At 51.0% G+C, this 23,468-nt stretch overlaps 3 protein-coding genes across 8 annotated transcripts; 1 reads left to right on the plus strand and 2 right to left on the minus strand.

Annotated features, from left to right (window-relative positions):
• Window positions 1-3,362: 3,362 nt before the first annotated feature.
• Window positions 3,363-5,796, minus strand: ccnj (cyclin J). Its single transcript, XM_003963662.3, has 6 exons — window positions 5,642-5,796; window positions 5,352-5,444; window positions 5,016-5,226; window positions 4,640-4,939; window positions 4,369-4,528; window positions 3,363-4,283 (listed from the first exon to the last, which is right to left on the minus strand). Exons 2-6 carry the CDS (start codon window positions 5,418-5,420, stop codon window positions 3,935-3,937), a joined length of 1,089 nt encoding a protein of 362 aa, XP_003963711.1. The 5' UTR covers window positions 5,421-5,444; window positions 5,642-5,796; the 3' UTR covers window positions 3,363-3,934.
• A 1,545-nt stretch (window positions 5,797-7,341) lies between these two features.
• On the plus strand, window positions 7,342-12,797 carry znf518a (zinc finger protein 518A). 3 transcript variants are annotated; one of them, XM_011602872.2, is made up of 4 exons: window positions 7,342-7,668; window positions 8,610-9,864; window positions 9,958-10,475; window positions 10,864-12,797. In XM_011602872.2, exons 2-4 carry the CDS (start codon window positions 8,624-8,626, stop codon window positions 11,508-11,510), a joined length of 2,406 nt encoding a protein of 801 aa, XP_011601174.2. In that variant the 5' UTR covers window positions 7,342-7,668; window positions 8,610-8,623; the 3' UTR covers window positions 11,511-12,797. The 3 variants fall into 3 exon arrangements, with proteins under 3 accessions (XP_011601174.2, XP_029690656.1, XP_029690657.1); XM_029834796.1 differs by having other exon boundaries at window positions 8,610-10,475; XM_029834797.1 differs by lacking the exon at window positions 7,342-7,668 and adding an exon at window positions 7,690-8,395 and having other exon boundaries at window positions 8,610-10,475.
• Window positions 12,650-22,583, minus strand: blnk (B cell linker). 4 transcript variants are annotated; one of them, XM_029834798.1, is made up of 23 exons: window positions 22,400-22,583; window positions 22,189-22,251; window positions 18,198-18,244; window positions 16,812-16,877; window positions 16,560-16,613; window positions 16,379-16,425; window positions 16,268-16,296; window positions 16,077-16,194; window positions 15,890-15,996; window positions 15,740-15,809; window positions 15,623-15,651; window positions 15,478-15,503; window positions 15,352-15,408; window positions 15,254-15,281; window positions 15,121-15,169; window positions 14,922-14,979; window positions 14,804-14,831; window positions 14,595-14,625; window positions 14,440-14,509; window positions 14,210-14,348; window positions 14,054-14,137; window positions 13,822-13,977; window positions 12,650-13,028 (listed from the first exon to the last, which is right to left on the minus strand). In XM_029834798.1, the coding sequence occupies exons 1-23, from the start codon at window positions 22,466-22,468 to the stop codon at window positions 12,891-12,893; spliced, it is 1,563 nt and encodes a 520-aa protein (XP_029690658.1). In that variant the 5' UTR covers window positions 22,469-22,583; the 3' UTR covers window positions 12,650-12,890. The 4 variants fall into 4 exon arrangements, with proteins under 4 accessions (XP_029690658.1, XP_011601160.1, XP_029690660.1 ...); XM_011602858.2 differs by lacking the exon at window positions 16,560-16,613 and having other exon boundaries at window positions 22,400-22,582; XM_029834800.1 differs by lacking the exons at window positions 18,198-18,244; window positions 22,189-22,251; window positions 22,400-22,583 and adding an exon at window positions 17,075-17,734.
• Window positions 22,584-23,468: the final 885 nt, after the last annotated feature.

Below are 23,468 nucleotides of genomic sequence, written 5' to 3' on the forward strand. Positions count from 1 at the left end.
CTTAGCAGGTGGTTATGAGGGTCTGCTGATGTTCACCCCAGTCAGGTAATATTTGAGCTCTAATTAGACACCTTTGTTATCTTCAGTTTCAACTTTTTCTCAACGATTGTTTTTTTTAATTATTATTTGCTGATATTGCTTTCATTTCAAGTGAAATCCGAGTCAATGATCCTGAAATGTTCTTTTAACCAAAGCAAAGACCTGGGACTTAAATATCCAATTAGCATCTCAACTATCCATTTATAATGTGCCCTTTTTAAATATTTTTTTTAAAAAAATATGTGCATATGTGTTCATTTTATATAGGTGTAATATTTATTTTTGACCCTGAACAACGGAATTCAACGAGGGCCCTAAATAACTACGTTTCTCTGGTAATAAAGTTTTGTCCCTTCGTTCTTTAAAGGGAGCCTCTGTCCTAATTAATCAAAACATCCTCGATTGTTACGGCTGTTTATGCAGGAGAATCGGCTCTTATTTTCATTGACAGGGGCCACTATCGTGTGTGGGGGCAGTTTCATTTGAAAAGAAATGAAGCAGCAGCTGCGTCGGTGACATTTCCTCATCAAGATGAATATCTGGATTTCTGATTTAGAGCATGTTGCAACCTATTATTGGAATATCCAAGCAGGCCCTGACGTCTGTGATTTGAATCTTTCCCCGATTTGAATCTTAGCCAAAAACTCCCTGAAGCTGAAGTCAGTTGAGAAAGATGGCAGGTGTTGAAAGAGAACAGTCTGCTCTCCAACCAAAGCTCGTAGAGGCCTGATGACGTCACGGCGCATCCAGCATTAACAATGTTAAAATGAGGTTAGCACCACGTGGTTAGCATTGTGTCCATTTTCGGATTTTGGCTGATGAAACATCATTATGTAATGTCTAAAAAAAGCCGAGTGTTTGGAGGACCGTGCGTGCGCACAGCAAGAGTCCTATAAAACCTGTTTCTTTGCTTCCATATGGCCCCGTTTTACCGACCCGATGGGCCGGAATATTAACCACAGCCACACTTTATCACCTCACTACCTCACTTTACTGGACCACGACTCAGGTATCCTTTGTATTCCCGCAAAATGGGTTTGACCGTGACGTATTTGCTCTGCTGCGTCTTCACGGCCGTCAAGGTTCCTCACACTCCCCACAAATGGTTTGTTGGACACCTGGGTCCCGGCAGCAGGTTTTTCCCTTCAGCCAAAAGGTGGATTCTGCTGTCAGCAGCCCACAAAAGCTCTTTTACATTTCAATGTCGTAGATCGTTCACAGGAATTGGTTGTAAAAACTGGGAGAAACATCTGGATCCTCACAAAATGCTCCTGCTGAATACTACGGAGGCCTTGAAGAGAAGCCTGGAGTGGTTGAAATGGTTCTTTCTTATTGATAACTGAGGCAGAATAGTCACACGAGGAGAGACGGGAGCAGAGTTGAACAGAGGCTACTCTAGACAGGAGGGCGTGTTTGTGGCTATGAAGAAAAACCTCCCACCCGTGATGTCGGTGACTAGAATGGTCCTCACCAAGGCCGCCACCACCCAGGCCCAGAAGCCCGGAGGCAGACAGAGGGAAACGCAACCATTTCTTCAGAGATTACATTTCTTCTACGTGCTGCTCTTCGTACCTGCCACATCCAGGATGTGGGATCTATCTTAGCTGCCTGCAGCTGCAGCTTTTATCAGCGCTCATCTTTTATTTGGAAAGAGCTTCACACGCAATGACAAATGCTCACGTTCAGAAGAGACAGAAGAGCCCATCTGAGGGGAGACATTCTGAGAGAAGAGAAGAGCCCACGTAGACGTCTTGGGAGGTCAAACACATAATCCTCATTTGCAGAAATGAGCCGTAAATGAGCCCAAATCTGTTGCTTTGTGAGGGAAACCACACGTCTTCGTTCTACTCGCTGTGACAACCGACAAATTATTACATGAATAAATTCTGAAAGAAGGAAAAAACTGCTAAATCTGTTTGGGAGGAGGAGCAGATGGGTGGTGGGTGTTGGATATATATTTACTAAGGCACTTTAGCAGAATCGTTCAAGTCAACAATGTCAACTTTTTACTGCAAAGTCAATGAAAAGGGTGGACGGCGAGCTGGCTCCACACGTGTGGGGGGGATCTCTGCACCCACACAGAGGACCCAGTCAGTAAAGCAGTGGTTCTGATCCGTCTCTGATCTAAATCCTCCTCCTACTGAACTCACACCTCCAGGAAGAGCACGGCGGCGTTGTGGAGGGGGGAGAAGCCTCGTCACCAGCGGCTCCATCGGTCTGCTTCCTCCTCCACAGGAAGCTCTGCAGGGTGAGACGTCAGAGCGGAAATACTATTCTGGTAAATGCACCACGATGACGCGCAGGAGTCGGGAGCGGATGACTGTTCTGTCTGTTTGCCGTCTATCAGCAGCGCTGACCACCATCTCAGCAGTAGCTGTCTTTAATGTTATGATAATCAAGAGTTTGGGTTTGATGGGGGCATAAGTGAAGCTGACATCCTGAATATGCATGTAGCACCAGGAGCGTGACCAGGGAGCAGACTTGGCTCATAGATCCTCCTGCAGAGTCCCAATGTTGCGTGCAAGAGGCTCTTCAGCATGAAATATGGTGATGGTGTGTGTTTCTGAAGTTACACACGCCTCAGAGCTGAGCTGAGGGCCCCCTGAGATAAGAGCGTCGACAGATATGCGGCCTGCGCCGCCCCCTACAGGCCATTAGACGCATTACACGCTAATCTGCTGTTGGAGCGGTTTAATAATTTCTGCTTTATTTATGAAGCAGATGTGTTATTTTAACTGGTCTATCTTAATTGAACAGTTTTAGTGAACAATATAATTACGCAAGCCACTTTGGAACTAATGTAGTGCCCTAGAGGGTCATTTCATTCTTTATTGAAAGAGTAAATTGACACGTGGAGGTAAAGGAGTTTAGGGGCCATCGTTTATTACACTTACGCAAGTCAGCTTTTTAAACTTTCATCATCGTCATCCCCATCTGGTGCACTGGTCACAACTGTGGCCTCACAGCACAAAGGTTGCAGGTTTAACTACCCAGTCAGGAGTCTCTCTGTTGTTCCTCTGTGAGCACTGCCCCCCCCATCCCACTATAACCAGTCCATTAACTTCCATCATACCCGAACCAGTTAGATTAACTCAGAATATGGATACTGGGATTCACGTAAGTCGTGTCAGCCTTTTCTCTGTAGTCAATATTAATCAGGAATACTTTAATCTGTTTTAAGATAACTTTTTATGAAGTTTTAGAATCATTTTTATGGTTTAGAGGAAAAACACAAGTGTACTGGTAGTAGTGATTTCAATGAAAGGAGATAGTGATTGTGCCCATTCAATGTCCACCCTGTGAAATAAATAAGACAGCAGGGGTTCGACGCCCAGATCTGCATTTTATTTAAAACTTTTATTGTGCACAGCACTGACATGGAACCCTCCACAGAAGAGCAACATTCTCTCTCTGCATAGCAACCGTGTATCTAGAGAGGCTCCACTCCTTCCTAGTCCTACACACCACACTCGAAAAACAAAATCCTCCTCATCAACACAACACGGATCCTCATTTCTGCGTCCCCCGCCGCCAATGGCCTTCACGCAGCCCAGGAACTGAGGCGAAAGCTACACGCATGAGGTATTCCAACATCTGAGAGAAGCCGCTTCAAAATAACCCAACTCTTTTGGTCTGTAGCTAAACGATAAGGGAACCCTCGTGAGTAGAGGCGCGACCTCTGCCTCCAGCTACGTTCACTCGCACCTCAAACAAAGAAAAAGCAGAAAACTTCATGCAGACTCTGCACATTGCACTTAGCCCAGGATCCAAAGTGCCGCGGCGATCTCATCGAGTCTCTTTTAAATTAAAAGCGCCATCAGCCCTCCGAGCGTTCCGATCCACTCGAGGAAAAAAAAACAGCTCTCACGAAAAGAAATGACAAAATCTTGACCGATCATCTGTCAAAGCAGGGAGCTGCGCAGCTGTAGTGCATGCTGACTTGGTAGGCCCGGGCGGGGATGCTGGACTTGAGGTCCAGGGAGGAGGAGAGGGCCTGAACGCCGCTGTGCTGACTGACGGCAGGAGCGTGCAGGTTGGCTGCCGAGTGGCTGAGGTAGGGGACGGGCCTGTGGTTCTGGGCCAGGCCCGGCTGTGGAGCCTGCTGGGGATACTGTACTCCAGACCGGTGCAGGTACTGAGCCACAGTGGCTGCCTGGCCTGAACTGTGGTACACGGCCTGGCCCTGCTGCTCAGGCTGCTGGCTCTTCTGTTTGTGGGCCTCTTTGACGTCCCCGTCGTGTGCGCTGGAACCCAGGAACAAGCGGTTGTAACGGCCCGTTGCATTATTTCTATCTAACTTGGCACAAGCACACACAGAGCAGGACATACATGAGCAGCTTCTCAGCACAGGCGATCAGGTTGTCCCACGTGTAGCCCGCCAGGAGCTGCAGTCGGGGCGGCCATGTGGGGGACAGGTGCAGGACGAGGCGAGACGAGGCCACGCATGCAGCCGCCACCAGCGAAGGAGTAAAGCACAAAAAGACGTGATCTGTAGGAAGGAACGGAATAAGAGCGGGAGCTGGAGCGGCACACGTACAGGAGGGAAGTGGGGCCTGGAGGCCACTGGGAAGGAGGAGCAAGGTAGGGGACTGCAACTCACCTTGCAAGGAGACCTCCAGGAAGTAATCCACATACTTGGTCAGGTATAACTTGGTCTTCTCCAGGCAGGTCATGGGCCAGCCATCATGGAGATCCCCTTCACTGACAGCAATAGACAGGTAGTAGTCGATGAAATGAGCAGCTGTGGGCAGGTAGAGGTTCCACTGGAAGGTTTCCAGCAGCAGCAGCTCCATGTGGAGCAAACCCTGCTTGGTCAAGACCAGGTTCATGGAGCTCATGCAGCCCAGGTTGTTCAGGGTCTCCAGTTTGGGCACGCGGTCCTCCCTCTCTTCGAATTTACCTGCAACAAGCACCAGCGTCGTCTCAGCGTTTGACGAAGAGCGGCCGGCTGGACTGTGGACGGGACGTGGACTTACTGGCCAGGAGAAGACACGAGAGAGAGACAACGTGAAGCTGCTGCACCGTGACGTTGTAGCGGTCCATGAACAGGTCCAGCAGGTAGACGGCCAGGTGTCTGGCTGCAGGACACAGCCGGAAGTGGTTGCTGACAATGGCCACAAGGTCGGCAAAGTATCTTCTCAAGCTGAGCTGAGGAGATTGGGCTTTGTAAGGAGGCAACTTGAGCTCCTAAAAACAACAAATAAACCAACATATTCAGGTGGAAACTGCGGAGAAGAAAACTGAGCCACTTTACTCTAGTCTGGTTCAATTATAACCCAACACGGATGCAACGCGAGTTCAAATCCACCCACTTTGTAGCGCAGCGCCTGGTAGATGTCTGCAGCCAGTTGTCCTGTCCACCATTGGTCCTCCAGCTCCATTTAACACGCCGCTTCGGAAAAGTCCTGAAAGACATGTTTTCAAGTCACACCGAGAGTTAAAGCCGGTTGCAGAAGAAGAAACGTGTGATGATGCGACGCGACCGCAGCTGCGGAGTTAGCCGAGGAGGAGCGGACACGTTCGGTCCTCACACGCACGCCTTATTGGGGGGTCCCCGGACACTAAAACCACCCACGGTGTCCACTCTGGAGGGGAGACTCACCCAATGGGCTCATGTAGTGAATATCTGAGGCCGTTTCACTGAAGTTAAACTTCACTTCAAACTAGCCCAACATGCTTGGCTCGCTCTCATCGCGTTCAGCAAACGCGACTGATGCGTTCAGGGGCTAGCGGAAACGCTAGCTTTCAGGACAAATGAACTGCCAGTGACCACAAAAAAGCCTCACAGTAAAATGGGTCTTTTTACTTTGATACTGCACCATATGTCTCACTTGGGTCTCTTTCATGGGCTTGAAAGTATTGATACACATTTATTGAACGTTACGCATATTTAAATCTTTTATTTTCGGCTCTGCGTTGCACCACAAAGCAGCAATTACGCAGCCAATTACACGGAAATGTTATCAACCAATCAAAGGTCAGGATCAATAAATACACAAGGATCAGCTTCTGTTCAGTCCTCTGGAATCAAAGAGTTATTAACTGATGCTCCACATGATTAAGACAAGAAAAAGGACCGGAAGAAGATGGGAAAAGGATCCGCCAGCAGAGAAGACAAATAGGAATTTAAATAGATATCAAAAGAGCAGCAAATTATAATGATAGGAACGCATTTCATGAGGACAAATGACACAATATTGAACTAAATATGGAGTAGTGCACACAATTAGCTGAATATAGCTGAGATAGATAGATAGATGATCGATAATCAACAATAATCAACCTCCTTTCCAGATTTAACAATTGATTTTGTGAGGCAAATACTGATTTTAAGCTTATCTTTTGGAAGTGCAAAGGTTGTGCGGTGCATATCAAGGAGCAACTATGCTCTTTTATTAGAAAAGGGATTCATGGTTAACAGGTTTGATTGAACTCATTCAGCAACTTGAGCTCTCTGGGTATCGAACATTCAACATTACCAGGTTAAAGCAGCCAGGATCCATAAGCAGGACATAGGAAATGAAAACCTACAATCGCTGCATTTATCATCATTGTTCTTCCTCGTAGATGAGCAATCAGGCTGCTACGAAGGCATCATATTCTTTAACGCCGCTCTAAAAATACTGAACAAGTTAGACGATTTAAAAACGATACATTTAAGACGTACATGGGTGACATTCAAATTCTAGAATTCCAGTAGTTTGATTGTCATTTGAATGAGTGAGTATCAACGCAGCAGCGGTGTTGATGTAGCTGCAGTCAGCTGCTCCACCTGTATCCTCCCTTCAGGTGCACGAACGTGCACGTTACTGCTGTCCGGGCCTGAGATGGAGGTGACGACCCTACAGACGGATGACGACCCTACGGACGGGTGACGACCCTACGGACGGGTGACGACCCTACGGACGGGTGACGACCCTCAGATCCTCAGGCCTCCGCTTGTGCAGCATTTGTCCCAACAGGAGCAGCGTTTGCTGTCAACCGTTTGTCCTTATCAGCAAAGACCACTAGTCCCCCCCCCCCCCCCCCCCAGTGCCAAAACACCACCGTGAAGGGAATGTAGCTTTTTGGAAGCACCTCGAGCTCTCGTGGGTGTATTGACTCAAATCCCAAACCTACATTAGCGTTTTGAGGGTCAGTGGCTTTAAATATCACATTAATGCAATAAAAGGGCATTTTTGCAGGGCACAGCCCCCCCCCAACCCCCGTTTGAGCCAGGCAGCAGCCAACATGCAATAATTAAGTCGCTTTTGAGGGGATTTGCCAGTAAAAATGACATTTCTAAGGATTTCTGCAGCCCCTGTACAGAAGTCGAGGATGTAGCCGGTCACCAGTTGATGCTGGGGTCAGGGGCCTCATTCAGACACCATTGTTATTATTCTTATTATAATTATTAATATTCTTATTAGCACTCAGGACTTGGACACATGCAGCCGTGACAGACCCTGCGGTCTCTCGGGTGTTTGCGTGGAGCAGCGGGCCCGGCCGGGCCGGGCCGGGCCGGGCCGGGCCGGGAGGAGGCTCTGTGTCGGAGGCTAAAGGCTAAAGCAGCTCAGGGGCTGTAATCCCCGTATGAAACCATCATGGCGGCCGCTCGCTGAGCTGTCAAGCTCCCCACAAAAGAACAAGGTAAAAACCGAGGCGCCCGCGCCTCCAACTCGGGCTCCGCGGCTCGCTGGCGGCGCCGCCCGGACCGCCCGGACCGACGCCGCCGCGCTGGGCTCGTTTAACGCGGCGCCGGAACTTCGACGCGGTTTTTCCCCCCGCGCGACGTTAAGTTATTTTCGCCTTTGTGAGCTCCGGTCGCGTCGCGTCGGTTCAAATCAGTCAACCCGTCTCCTTTGGACGCCGTCCCCGGACTTTGGTTCCGTTTCGGCGCCCGTGTGCAAACGCAGGAAAGCGGCGACGCGTCGGTTCGTTTTTCCGCGAACTTTGCGCCTCCCGAGCGGCTCGTCGCGAAGGCGGATCATCACTTTGTTGTGGTCCAGTCAAACTGCACAATGGCGCAGCTTTAAGCCACTAACGCGCCGTTCGAACGGCTTTTTCCGCGCACTTCCCCGCGCATTTCTCAGATTCTGCGGCCGCTAAACGGAACCTCAAACTTTCCGCACGCAGACGTGCTGAGTTCTAAAACTTGCGTGAGCAGGTGACCCCCGCAGTTGTGCACCAGGTGAATTATTGGAGCGTCAGAGCTCCCGCATGGCTGCGGGGCGCTGGTACCGACGCAGAGGCGGCGCACGTTACGCAGCAACAGGTGGAGTTGTGGACTCACCTGGGACCGAGGGAGCAGAACATGAGAAGCATGGCTCACCACGGCTCTTGGATCCAACCCAACAAAAGGCCGTTTTTCTCCTGTGTTGGGTCACATATTATTATCATTTATTCCCCTTTTAACTTGTCTCTTGCACCATGTTTCTGTGTGTTGTTGTTGCAGCACTTTACAACCGTCTGATGTCGTAAATGCTCACATTAGCTTTGCCTTGAGTGGTTCTAGAGAAGCACTCTACATTTTAGCAGTGACCCCGGGAGCGTGTTTTTAACCCCCCCTTCCTGTTCTCCTGTCCTTTCAGAAACCTCTGGAACCATGAATCCAGTGGATGTCACCTCCACGGGGGGTCCCGAATGGCTCGTCAACAAGAAGAATAGAGGTTGGCACAGACGGTTCCGCCTCAGGAAAACCGCCGGTCAGCCCCCAACTATGCAAGGCGGAGATAAGCACGCACCAAAGAAGATAGCGGAGGAGTGGGAGAAGAGCACAGTGTGGCCTTCATCAAAGAAGCCCCCCCAGGCAGCGCAGCAGAGGACAAACGACAATGAAAATCCACTCAGGTTCACGTGCTCCCTGTGCAGGGACGGCGCGGAGTATGTTCCCAAAGACCTGGTGGGACACTTTGAGGAAAACCACGCAGGAATCCCACCGGTCTTCTCCTGTCACATGTGCACCTTCAGCGCGGGCGAGTTCTCCTACCTTCAGGTCCACCTGTTGAGCCACAAAGACACTTTTTCCAGCTGCGCCGTGTGCGAGGACAACGTCCAGCGCACGTGGTCCGAGTTCCGAGCGCACCTGGCGGCGCACCACTTCCAGGACGGCAAATACTCCTGCAAAATATGTCGGGAATTCTCCACAGGCGACGTCGGACTCTTTTTAGAACACGCCTATGCACATCATTTGACGCTGGACGGGAGGAAGCAGGAAACGGACAAGTTCGTCCTCAAAGCAGCCGCTCGGACTTTGCGCTGTCAACACTGCAGCTACGAGGTCTCTCGCAAGTTGTTGATTAATAACGACATCCGAGCTGTCCACATTTGCTCCGGAGGGGATCCGGCGAGGGCGAAGGCGGGGGGAGTCCGTCCCGCCGCGGTGAAACCAAATAATTCCAGCCCAAAGATGAAGCTTCGGTTGACGCGGAGCGCGGTCCGGGAGATGTGCTGGCTGACCCAGGACTGCCTCTCGCTGCCAGGGAGAGAATTCCTGGACAAGTACTGCCATCTGTCCGACCCACACACCACGCTGGAGGAGACCCAAGAGTTCCTAATGAAGTCTGTCGCCGGGGAAACCGGTGACCCCGAGTGGACCGAGGCCCTGAAAAGCGTCTTGTCAAACGTCCCTCAAGAGATAAACCTCCACCCGATGTCGGACGGCGGCAAAGTGTCGAATTCTTCGGATCTTACGGTGCTGACGGTTGAGAACAAGATAACGGTCGCTCAGAACGGCGCCGCCTACTGCAAAAAGTTAAAAACGATGACCTCTGTGGGAAAGGAGGCCGGACCCGTTACGGACGAGGCCCCGGCTCCGAAGGGACGCCGGTCAGATTTGAACATTTCTCCGCCGGTCGGCGCCCAAACGCCGGAGAACCGAAAGAATCAAGAAGGTGGCGTTCAGATCTCCGGGCAGCTGAAGCTAGCTAACGAGCGCGAGGCGCCGGCACCCGGGCGCAAAACTGCGAAGAGCGCGAAAAAGAGACAAAGTGTGAGGCGAAAACGCAAAGTTCCAAGACGTAAAAGAGCAGAGAAGGAAGCGGCAGGGCGGCCTCTGAAGCTGGTGCTGAAGAAGAACCCGGTCAGGGAGAAGCAGTGGGTGACCCAGAGCTGCGAGGGGGCACCGGGCCGCTGTCCGGGACGGGACGGCCTTGAGACGGCGCCGGAGGAGACAGAGTCCTGCCGGCGGAACGGGACCCAAGCTTCCGGCGCCGACCCTCTGGAGCCCCCTGGAGCCATCGCCGGGACCCAACAGACGGAGCCGCGGGCTTCCTCAACTGCAGACGTTCCCGGTGGGAAGGATTCCCCGCAGGTCTTACAAGGGGATGCCGAGGCGGAGCTCGGCTCGGAGGACGGGCCGCTCCGGAGCCCAGGCGGTGGCTCGGACGCCTCGGTCCAGAGGAGCGCGGGGGCTGACGGAGGGCCGGCACCTTCAGGACCTGTCATTCCTCTGCAGGGTGAGACGCGTAATCATGGTGTTTTTCTTGGGGTTTCCAGCTTATCAGACCTTCCTGGAATCTGCGGTGTTGTTACAAAATAAAGAAAAGTGTTGAAGTCTCACTCCAACACATGTGAGGCTCAAGGAAGCTGAAGCTTCTCTCGCTGGAAATCATCCGCAGCTTTAATCGGAGTGTCCCAACGGGGACTCGGCGCCGCCGTGTTAGCAAACTCACCAAAACAGTGGGATTTGGCCCTCGGCAACACGGCACCGTCGTTGCTCCGCCCTTTACCTCCTTAAATAAGAGACAAATAGAATAAAACCCTGAAATAACAAACGCTGGAGGGACGGGATCAGTGGTTAGCTTGAACCTTTCTGTACACGAGTCTTTTTTTTTCCTCCTGCAGGTCAAAGAAACTCGGGAGATTTGAGCCTCGCTGTCCCCTCAGGAAGGACCGAGGAGGGGACGAGGGACGGAGACGTGCCCGCAGACCCTGGGCCAGGTCTCGGCGGCAACAGTGACGTGCCAACAGCCATCCGGCCAGAGCCCGTGGCGGCGGCCAGGCCTCGGCGGCGGCCCACCCCGAAGAGCCTGGAAAGGACCCTGAAGTTAGTAGCCATAAGTCCGTATCAACGGGTGAGGCGTCCAGCAGGGAACCAGCCGGTCGTGGTGCTAAATCATCCGGACGCCGACATCCCCGAGGTGGCCAGGATCATGGAGGTCATCAACAGGTACAAAGGCGCGGTACGGAAGGTGGTGCTGTCGAGGAGAACTTTGAGGGCTCTCTCTGCCGCCGGCGCCGAGGTCCCCAAGGACCCAACGGGGCTCCCAGCCGAATGTGACGGACACCAGAACAGCTGTGTCCAAGAGAGGTTCCTGCTGAGACTGAAACTGCGCCGCTTGAGCGGGAAAAAGTACAAAGTGGTGGGCGGAGCCTCCCCCAGCAGGGAGGCCGCCGCCGTCCGCTTTTGCTGCTGGTTTTGCGGGAGGGTCTTCGGGAGTCAGGAGACGTGGGTGCTGCACCGCCGGCGCCACCTGATGGAGTGGAAGTGACCAAAACTGTGAAAACTCTCGACGTCGCGCACACTGGACGGGAAAACCGAGGACTCGGCCATCCGAGAAGAACCCGGGATCAGCAGCTTCCTGGTTGAGTTTGAGTCTTAACTGTGATTGGTCGTGAGGAGTCACATGACTCTCAGGCGGGTTCATGTTCTCAGGGTACCTTCAAACCCGTCGTCTCTCCCCCAGCTGAGCACGACGACCCGACGCCCTTGAGGTTTGTCGTGACTGGTGTTAGAGGTGTAGTTTGCGTTGTTTTTATTTTGTACAAGCGACATTATTTAAGACAATTCAAGTACACTGTCACGTGGAGTCTTTTATAGAACACTGTAAAATGGATCTTCGCCATTTGAACCAGTTTATGTACGGGTAGGCCGCAGCATGCTAGCTGTCATATTTATGTTTCTGGAATGGACTCGCGAGCCCACATTTACTCAGATATACCAAAACTGTATTTAAGAACGATAAGCTTCGCTCCTTCAGGCAACATTTATGTCCTCCTAGTTTTAGTTTTCAGATTCTTTTTCTTTCTTTTTTATGCATTTGGGGGGACGTGTATCTGTGAGTGTTTGACGTCCCCGAGACGCGTCGAATTCATCAGAATGACTAATTAGACGCTAATGCAGACAATTATCTTTAATTGTGGATTCTGCAAACCTAAAATAATTTAATTGACCCCCCCATGAGACGATAATCTTGTTTTTTAATTGCACTATTAAAGGAGGATAACCGTTTCCTTTGAACTCACCTCAGCAGGCCCAAGCCTTTGGACAATCTCGAGCAGCGTCCCGTGTCCTCCCGCGTCCTCAGAGCGTTGGCGGGGGATCGGCGGCTCGCGTGTGCGTGTAGGCGTGAGTGTGTGTGTGTGTGTGTGTGTGTGTGTGTTTGCTGAGGACTTTCAGACAGAACCTGTCCTGTAAACCGACCCATTTCTACCTACATTTCAGAGTAACTTTGTGTAAATAGACAGAAAAGATTTATTTTCCAGGTGTGGGTACTGTTAAGAATTTCACCAAGTGCCTCAGAATCGGAGTTGTGCAGCGTTCCGTGCACGAGTGTGAGCGCGTTCCGTGCTTGGCCGCAGGGTAAACCGGCCAGTGTGCTGCTCCCTGCTGTGACGACTGAAACCATTGTGGAGCCGAGAAGAGTTTTATTCAAGCAGCTTTGTGTTTTTGCTGACGTTGTTCTGCCTCCCTGCTTGTGTAAGCCACCGCTTCTCTGTCCCTCTGCATTATTTTCAATACACTCTTTACTAACGGAACATTAAAACTATAAAACCTCTGCTGAAACCGTGCTGGTTCTTCCACGTCCTCGGGCTGGGAGCGGCGGGGGATAACGCCCTGTAGCCGTTAGCTTAGCTGGCTAACGGGTTCATCACTCGTCTGCGTTCCATCCGTGAGGCCTGACCGGGTAGCTGAGCCTGGTGGTGTCCTTGGTGTTGTTCTGGCCGTCGATCAGCACCAGCGGAGTCCTCTGGTGGTTCTCGATGATGTGAGGCAGGCTGTTGAAATACTGCAAAACAGGAAAACGCTGCACGTTAACGGCTAAAATGACCTGTCGCCGTTTTCCTTGAAGCACCTTTATCCAATCATAGAGCGACGTGTTCACGGTCTCATCCTAATCGGCCAGCCGGAACTAACATTTGGATGTTTCAGGAAGTTTCCTGGTGATTCAAAAAACTCCAGATAGATCAAATCCTTCCCATTTTTTTCTGATCATAAGAATGAAAAGAAAAAAATCCCAATATTGGAAACTGATTGTATTGGTATAGTGAATGCATGTAGTCCAAATATTATGGTCCTATAGTTAGTCTGGACGCTGATTTGGACTTGGGTTTTAAATAGTTCACGGCTAACGCAGCCGTTGTTCCCGTTTCAGAGTGATGCAGGAGACAATTCCAGAGGATTAGGATTTTAGGTGATTACACAAGCTGCAAAGCCCACATCGCTGCACTGCAGCCCCTTTCCGAAGAGACGCTGCCTCCGACGTGATTAGAAATGGACCGCGAACCATTTGGAAAAGGCTGAAAGCGGCCAAAAAAACCATATTGAATTTAAAGAACGCAGAAAGGCAGCGGCACGGATGCGGATATTGATGCATTTCACGCTCTTAAATTTCAGTTTAAAGGTGTTCCCCTCTCCGAGTGCGTGTGTGTGTGTGTGTGTGTGTGTGTGTGTGTGTGTGTGTGTGTGTGTGTGAGAGCTGTGTCCTGCTGTGGCTCCTTTCAGTCCTGATGCAGGCCTGACCCGCCAAGTCTTTACAGTGTTTGGGAATAATTGGGAATAAGGCGCCGTTGTGCTCCCACCTCCTCCCCGCTCTTCTCTCTTCCCAGGGCGTACTGCTGCGTGGCGGCGATGAAGCGCACGGGGATGTTGTACACTCTGCCGTTGTAGAACACCACCAAGGTGTAGGGCTGCTGCGCGTCCTGGCCGGAGCTCTTCCGCACCATGAAGGCTCCGTCCTGGGGAAGAGAGGGCTGTGGCAGGAATGATGGGACGCTACCGGAGCCTTCCTCATCTGGACCGCTCGAAACTTACTTGATTGGAGCGCAGCAAGGCTTCGTCGGCGGTCTTGCGGTCACACGCGCCTCCGTACCAGTGTTTGTTCCGGATCTCCTGGTCCTGCAGGAGGAACGTCAGGAACGTTCAGCTTGGACACCAATACAACGCGTTGGGCCGCTAACGCAAAAGCACCTTATCGGGCTCCGTCCAGCCCGGGGCGCCCCTCCTCTCAACTGCTGGGCCAAACACGGCGGGGTTGAGGAGCAGAGCTGGAGCTGCAGTCGGAGCTGGAGCTTCGGCCTTACGGCCGGAGGCGAAGTGTGGCGGAATTCTGCGAAGGAGCCCACAAGCAGTAAGTCCGCAGCACAGAGCGGCCATTAAAGGCAATCCAAAGAGGCGTATAAATAACGGGCGTTCCTCACTGCGGTCGCCTTGGATCCGGCGTGAGAGCTTTCTGGGGCTCCGGCTGCACGGCAGCAGGAAGGAGTCTGTCTGTGGGAGTTTAAACACACGTGTTGTAATGAGCAGCTCGGCCGCTCTCTCTAATTAACCTTGAGACACAAAGATACAGACGTACTTTCAAATTCTCTGGATTTCAAGTCCGGCCTCTGCAAAACAAAAGCATTTAAAAGGGCTTTTAGCATCAGTAGCTAAAATAGCAACGCTGAGGGTGGACTGTGTGTGTGTGTGTGTGTGTGTGTGTGTGTGTGTGTGTGTGGGGACAGCACGAGGACGTGGGGGGCGTCTCCTGAAGAGAGTCCACCACAGATCTGAGCTGACACTCACTGGCTTCAGAGCTGGTTTTGGGGACCTCCTGAAGGAAAAGGGAGAGCAGAAGCGGAGTTATTTCCTGCCTGAAGCTGAAGGAAAGTTTGGAACCTCTCGGGGTCGGGGGGCTGCTTACTCTCTGGGCAGAGGTTTGGGGGGGAGACGAAGAGCCTCTGCAGGTTGGTGGCTGCTCCCTGAGCACAACAGTGAAGCCTTAATGGCATCAATCAAAGCACTGCAGCCGTGTAGCGATTCAGGTAAATCATGCTTCCTTCATGTGCAGCCTCTTTACGTTCAACGTTGAGACGAGCAGAGATTAAATTTGCAGCTCTTACCGCCTGGATCACAGACTTCATACTCCTCGTCACTGGTTGGCTCCGCCTCCTGGAAAAACACCCCATTCCTCAGCATTAGGAGGTAGTCACACACACTTACAGGCTAGCTTCCTGCCCTCTGGCCGTCACTTACGCAGGTGGGGGATCTTCTCATGTTCATCCTGGGGAGGCAGAAGGTGTCAGCGACAGTCAGAGGGCAACAGTCAACATTGAGGGGGGGGGGGGTACTACCTGGGGCAGGACATCCACGGCAGTGAATGGAACTGTGATTGGGGGAGCGTGCACGGCCTGCAAAAGGAGGAGAAGTAAGGAGACGGAAACGCTTCCGCCCGGATGTAGATGAAGGAAGCTGCTGACCTGCCTGGAAGAGAGAACAGTCGCTTCTACACACCCGGGACAGGAGGGGACACGAGGGGACAGGAGGGGACAAGAGGGGACAAGAGTGTTAACAAGCAGCAACTTCCACTTTTACATGGACATTCTATTGTCCCACAGCGCCTACCTGGGTGTTGGGACTGCGATCCGAGAAGCCTGAAAGAGACCCAGAACCATAATTAGAGCTGAAAAAGTCCAGTCAAAAGGGGCTTTTGTTGGTTAAATTAGTGAGTCTGGCTCTCACTGCTGTCTGGACCCTCTGCCGGTTCCACGTAGTTGTCCTCGGTGTGAGTGTCGTCCGGGTCGATGTAGTCCTGAAAACAAGGTGATGTGAGGAACACGGGCGGTCTCACCCAGGCCTACAGTACAGCACCGGTGGGCGTGGTCACGTTACCTCATCGCTCTCCAGGTCGGGGACTCTGGCCCGCTGTGGCCTGGAAGCGTTCCTGGGCGGGAAGACGGGTTTCTTGGGCGGACGGTGCGGGAGGCTGTGGCGGTTGTCTGGAGCAGAAGGAGAAGAAGCGAGCGATGGCGGCGAAGGAGAAACCCCGAACCCACCACCAGAGAGGAGCTGTACCCACCCAGGTACTCCTCCCCGGAGAAGGAAGCAGAGTTGGCCGTGGCGAGCGGCGTGTGACTGGGAGGAGGCTCGTAGTTGTCGTCCTGCTCCTCCGGCGGCTCCTCGTACATGTGGCGAGGCTGCAAGGGAGAAACCCGCATCAGGACACTGACCCAACCTTTCCGGGCCTCAGACCGTTCGCTCCGGACTCACGTGATAGGATTCAGGGAGATGCTCCTCATCTGTAAGCACACAAGTCGTTATACGGCTCAGGCTACTGGGTCCACCCTTCTAGGACCGGGAACTAGTACCCCAGGCTCTTACCTCTGTAATCCCTCGCCGGAACCTTCGGAAGTGGTTTGCTCTTCAGTCTGTCACAAAGAGAGTTAATGACATCATCAGCCCTCTTTCAGGAGCGCCGCCTCACTCGACTCGCTTCAGACCAGCGTCTGCTACAAATCCGCCAGGCGTGATGTGTGTTTTTTTCTGTGGTCTGTGGACTGACGTGCGCAAAGAGGAGTCAGCAACAGGTGTGCCACACCGAGGCGCCGCCAGAGCCCTCATTTCAGGAAAAGAAAGCGAGAGAAGGGCCATCTGTCGCAGTTATTTTCAGCTCGCCGCTCTCTCGTTCCAACGGTCGTGAAAGAGGAATTAATCTTTGCCATTTACATATGCACACACGCACGCACGCACACACACACACACACACACGGGTCACTAATATTTAGGAAAAGTCTTTCTGGCAGCTGCCACTGACCTTCTGAGCTTGTTCAACAAGCTGTCGTCACTTTTCTTTATGTCTTGGATCATCTTTTGAAGTTGCCTAGGAAACAGGAATTCGTCTGTACATTAAAGACAATCACGAGCAAAGCGAACACATCTTCCGCTCCTGTCACTAAACCCGAGCATTCCACGTTTTCTGGATCAGGATCTGTGGTTTCCAGCGTTGGCTGCTGTCACAAAACCCCCTTTTTTTTCCTCGCCGTCAGACAAAATAAGCGGAATAAAACGGCCTCTTACCTAAACTTGGCCACGGTGGGGACAGTGACCGTGCTGAGCTTGTCCATGTCTGACAGCTCACCTGTCTCAGCGGGCGCGCGGCGTGTTTGGCAGCTTGTGTGCAGGGATGCAAATGAGCCGCGTGTTTGGCTGTGACACGGATGGGAGGGACACCCGCAATTATCACTTCTCCTTTTCTTTATTCTGTCACGCTCCAAAACGGCTGCCAAGGCTCCGATGGCTCCCCAGGACGCCAGAATCGGCGTTTCGATGAATGATGTCAAGGCTAAAAACACTCTTTTAGGGGGAAATGGGACTAAGAAGCAGAAGATATTGACTTCCTCAATGTTCCATCCAATAAAAAGTCAACTAGTGTGCAGACCTTTGGTATCATGGAAAGTACCCCACTCAACTCCTCTTTGTGTTTATTGGGGGTGTAAATGAGTACTTCCTCTTAATCTGCCAGGATTCACTTCTGTGTGTGTGTGTGTGTGTGTGTAGCACAATGCACGTGGGACTACAAATGTGGTAGCACCTGCGGCGTCCTGGTGCACTTTTCTCCCTCTGTGGTCTCCAGAGATGGAACCAACAGCTGGACCGTGAGGCCCGTTTACCAGGGCAGAGCGTCAATAATTGAAGGTTTATCTCTCTACCTCTACGACCGGTTTGAGCTGACCCCCCCCCCCCCCCCTCCCATCCCCCGACAGGAAGTGCACGGTACGTGCACGCGTCCCTTTGATTCAACGGCGCCAATGACACAACTGAGATTTTACCTCTGAGGTGGGAGATTGGTGAGTATTAGTGATGGTCTGGATCTGCATATCCCGACAGTCAGTCAGTCAGTCAGTCAGTCAGTCAGTTGATTAGTTAGCTAGTTAGTCAGTCAGTCAGTTGATTAGTTAGTTAGTTAGTCAGTCAGTCAGTTGATTAGTTAGTTAGTCAGTTAGTGATTTACTTCGTCAGTCAGTTGGTTAGTTAGTGGACATATTGTGAGTGTGAGCAAAAGCGATGTAAGCACCACAAAAAGTCACACAACAGATCATTAGAAGTCATAGATGAGGAGGGCGCGCGCTCACTCGCGCGCACGCACGTGCACGTACGGACGGCTGGGTGAAAAGAACGTAGAGATGAAAGTCTTACTTACGGCTGGTGGACGAGGCTAAACTTGCTTATTTCGCTGTCAGTCAGACTCTGTGAAACCATCAGAACAACGCACAGCGTTACCATGACGACGCACAGGAGTTGCTGCAGTTAAAGGCGCCGCCAACAGGGGGCAGTGCTGCAGCGGCGCTTCCACCGAGGACTCGGGTGGAACAGAAAATTAAACCCGGAACAAACAAAACAAACAAGAAGAGTATTTGTAACGTGGGTTTCCTGATTAATTAAAAAAAAACAACAACCTTAAAACAGGTTTATTGCTCAAGGATGTGTGATTATAATCAAATAGTTATATTCTTTTGGTATTTAGAACTCAATCATAGCAAACACACACACACACACACACACACACACACACACACACACTCGCACACACCTCTGAAGGACACGGATGACCTTCACATGATGCGCGCGCTTCGAGCTGAATCCCCTCTGGACGCTGCGCAGCATCATGAATAACCAAACATTTAATTTAGGTTTATGCATCGTACGTTATTGCCGACTGTACTTAGTTACGAGGAAATCTGTAAATGAAAGGAAATGATATGCATAAAATATGCAGCAAATCCTGCTAAATTATGCAGTTCCCTCTTATTTCCCTCTTCATTTATAATTCATGGCTCCGGGCCGTTACGAGCTCTTTTCTCTTTTATATTGTTGTATTTTAAAGAAGAGCCCCGACAACAGAGATCAGGGAAAGTTTGGACACCGCCAGGACAGTGAGACATTCATCAATGCTAGCCTAATAACGATGCGAAGCGAATTTAATGTGCGCAGTTTATCTTCACCTGCGGAGGGACGCACGTGCACGACTACGCGCTTGTTTTTCAGAGCTGGTTTTGATATTCCAGGCAGGTCCTTGACAATAGACTTCAGACCACTTTAGTATGTAAATGTGGGAACAACCCAGGAATAAGTCAGGCTGTGATTTGAATCGTTTGGAATCACTTGATCTGAAAAGCTTCGTCTGCTTTGAAGGCTGAACCTTCACAGGAGCTCAGCAGACCTGGCCCGACCACGCGGAATCAAACATCAAATCTGGCATCCCTGCAAACACCAAACGCTGCTCAGTTGTTCAATTATTTAGAGGAGGATTAATGTCGGTTCAAAGGGAACATTCCCTTTTTTCGGAAAATCTCCAAACACGTTGACTAAACTTCCTTCTGAAGTCTTTTTGTTTTGCCTCAAATTTGCCAGAAACAGTTTGGGCCTGATGAAAAGTCAGAACCTTTGACCCTCGTGAACGTCCGCAGGGTCAGGAATATCCGTAAACCTGTGAGGAGAGTGAGGTGGAGGAGCAGCTTGTGACAGCCTCCTGCTCAGTTCTGCAGGAAAACAAAGGGCAGCCATCTTCTATTAGCGGGCACCGAGGTTAGAACCAGATTATAAATGGCATTAATACACATCTGTTGTCGCTTACGCAGATGGAAAGCTGCATAAAAGAGATGAACGTTATTGAGTTTAGCCGCAGTAACGCCGCAGCGTGGCCACAGAGGTTACCGGAGGTCAGGGAATTCACATTAAAGTGTTTCATGGCACGTTTAGGAGTGCAGCTCCAGCACCGCTCATGGTAGCACGCTAGAGACTGTTGAGCGCTTCTTCATCCTGACAGAACCCTTATGGAAGATGATGACCAATAATCTTTAATTAAATCCACAAATGTCTACCAGCTGGATTGATAGAAATATATTCTCCTTTAAACCCAGCTGGCATGAGACATAGTTTTATTACGAATAAAGTGCTTTTTTTTTTGGAGAGCTTGTTGACAGTCCGACCAATGGCCGGCTCGCCCAAGCCCAAGCCCCCCAGGTAGTTAGGAATAATCTCTGTGGCCGGGCGTCCAGGTGGATGGGATCGGCCCCTACTACCTCAAGTCTCTGGATGCTGTAGGAATTTCCAGGCATCACGTCAGCAGCAGCGCCGCTGGACCAGGGTGGTGGTACCGGGGGACCGGAGGGTGTGTTCCAACTCTAGGGGTATCACGCTCCTCAGCCTCCCTGGGAAGGTTTACGCCAGAGTACTGGAGAGGAGAATCCGGGAGTGGAACCCCAGATTCAGGAGGAACAAGGTGGTTTTCGTCCTGGACACTGGACCAACTCTATTCCCTCCGCAGGGTGCTTGAGGGTTCATGGGAGTTTGCCCAACCGGTCAACATGTGTTTTGTCGATCTGGACCGTGTCCCTGGGGGTATTCTGTGGGGGGTGCGGGGTCCAAGGCTCATGGCCGTCTCCGTACCACCGGAGCAGGAGCTTGGTTCACTGTGCTGGCAGCAAGTCAGACCTGGTTCCTGTGCGTGTTGGACTCCTTTGTCACCGGCTGTGTTGATAATACTTATGGACAGAACTTCTAGGCATAGCCAGGGGAGGGAGTCCGGTTTGGGAACCACAGGATTTCATCCTTGCTTTTTGCAGATGATGTTGTGCTGTTGGCCTCCTCAAACCAGGACCTCCAGCATGTCCTGGGACGGGGACGGGGGCGGGGGCGGGGACGGGGGGGTGCTGCCAAGTGTGAAGCAGCTGGGATGAAGGGGTAGTTTGCCTTCTCCAGGTTGGTGGAGAGTTCCTGCCTCAGGTGGAGCATTTCAGGTATCTGGACACCTCTGCTGAGGCCACCGCGACCCGGTCCGGATAAGAGACGAGACGACAACAACAAACACCAGTTTGTCAGGTTTCCAAGTACCTTTGAGGTAACTTATTGAGAAGGTGATTAAGAGTCAACAGTTCTGCATTTGGGTGTTTAAAGAGACTTTCATGTCCACTTCTCATACACGCTGTATGCAAGCACCCCCCCCACACACACACACTCTGCTACTCTGCCTCCTGGGATGGTCATCTGGCTGGTTTAACCGTCACAGATCTGATAGATCCCGTCCTGGTGCTGGATCCACTATCACCCCCCTCAAACCGGTGAAATCTGACTTGCAACGAGGTTAAAGGAGTTCGACCAGCCTGAGCCTCAACCTGTATCAGAGCAGCAGCCTGAACCGGAGCAGCAGCCCAGTAAATAGAGTAGATCAAGTAGATCAAAGGGCGGAACGCACAGCTGGAAACGCCAAAATAACAGCGTATCTGCAAGTGTCCGACAGAGCTGGACGCTGGTTGGTGTCAGCTGACCTAACTGGAGCCCCCAGGAGGTCAGCAGAACCCCTGAGCCAGCTCTGTCGGAAGGTCGAGGACCTGGGAAACCTGCCGTTTCTGCTCTAACCAGCTCCACCCCATAACGTTCTATCTGGATACTATTATAGTTACTGGTAATGGGCGTTAGCAGCTGTGCACGACCTGTTACCATAACAACCCAGGAGGAATCGGTGGGATTATGGTGACAATAGCAGGGAAGTTTGATACAACCCAAAACATGCAACTGTAGGATATTAAAGGTGATGTATAGGTCACTCCTGAGCTGTATTAAATTCCTCTAAGTACTAAATATTAGCTCTAACTCCCTGTTTCACTCCCCATAATCCTCTTAAAATAACTCCCCACGGCAGAAGCCAATTTTATGATACTCCCTTATTTAATAAGCAGGAAACTGCAGCAACTGGATCATGTCACGTCTCAGACACCCACCCACACACACACACCCACCCACACACACACACACACACACACACACACACACACACACACACTGTCCGCTCGCGCTTAGTTGCCTCAACTGAAGCACAAAAGAGACCTCCGAGCAGAAGTTGCAGCTGATTATTTGCTCACTTCCTCCTCGGTCAGCTACTGAGTCACACACACCCACATACACACACACACACACACACCCATAAACTTGCACTTTTTATTTAATCTGAACCCATGATGATTATAAATCCCAATAAAGTTGACAACATCCTCTTTTTGAGTCCCACACTGTCAACAGAGGTTCACCACCCAGTGTTTGGACATACATGTTGACATAAAACAGGATCTTTTCATGCTTCTGGTTCAGTGATATATGAGAGGAATGAACCTGGAATAGCTGTTGCTACTCACCAAGAGTCTCTGCCCATTAATGTTCAGTCTGTGCACTGTGGCGGCACATTCTTGCATATTGTTCTGAGGGCGGTAAACACGAAAAATAAACCACCACTCTATTTTCTGAATACTCTGGTTTAGCGTTTCTCTTTAGGCTCTTTCCTTTTATGACAGGAAATAGCTGAATGCAAAATGACCAAATGTTTTTGATGGTTGTTTTTGGACTCACCGTGCACAGGAAGGCAGCCACCCGGGCCTGGTCCCACCTCTCACACTCCTCTCTGGACGGCAGGTTCATTATTAATCTCTGAGGAGCAGTCAGGGAAACTTCACCACGGCAGCCGGTTGACGTGCGGGGGAACGTGCAGACGGGGAGGCCACCTCATTAGGAGCAGCACACACCCCTCATCACCAGTAGATGATGTGGAAATCACTGGAAGACTTGGCTTGAGGCTGCAGCAAGGCCCAGAAAAGGGAAGCAGGGACTCTCTCTTAGGTAAATGAAGCTCTTGAGAAACACGAGTGTCATAATAGTGGTCAAGTTCCTGCTGCCAAGCTCAAACACACCATTTACAGCCCAGCAGAGTGTGTAGATCAGGTTTGTTTGAAGGTCTGCTCATGGCAACTGAGAGGCTGTCACGTCTGAGACGACATGTAACGCAACAACTTTTTAAACTATTGGTTAAAAGCACCTGGATCAATAATAAACCAGTTAACGCACAGCTACAACGTCTCAAACTCTCAGATTATTGGTCAGCTACTGTGGTAGAGGAACTGTCGTTATTACGCGCTCAAATGAGCTGAAATTAGCTTCAACACCTCCAAACGATCACAAAAACAACAGCACCAATGTAGCTACAAAAACACACCATTAAAGTCCTTAAAGTCTCTTTGCAGGATAAAAAAGAACACAGACGCGATTTAAATGAATCGTAGGCGCTCCCCAGTTGTGCTATTTAAGTGTGTAAATGAAGCGTGTGTCCAGTCGCCGTTTGTCTCTGCAGAACCGTGAAGGAGCGCCGGCGTCCCCCCATAAATCTGAATGATTGGACGGAGTAAACAGCAGGACGACATCGGGGCAGGACGCCCCGTGACTCCGTTTAACCCTCAGAACTCGCTGCTAATTAGCTCTGCTTAATACATTTTGGCTGGCTGACAGAGGCGAGATGTGCTAATTAAGAAACGAAGACAAGCTTGAATCATGAGTGGGTTCAAAACACCAGCGAATCTTCCACATTTGGGCAAATGAGTGAACGCGTTCATCAGACTAATGAATAATCTTTAAACCTTGTTTTCTA

The sequence above is a fragment of the Takifugu rubripes genome, chromosome 4, assembly GCF_901000725.2.
Source record: "Takifugu rubripes chromosome 4, fTakRub1.2, whole genome shotgun sequence".
In the NCBI taxonomy this organism is placed as follows: domain Eukaryota; kingdom Metazoa; phylum Chordata; class Actinopteri; order Tetraodontiformes; family Tetraodontidae; genus Takifugu; species Takifugu rubripes.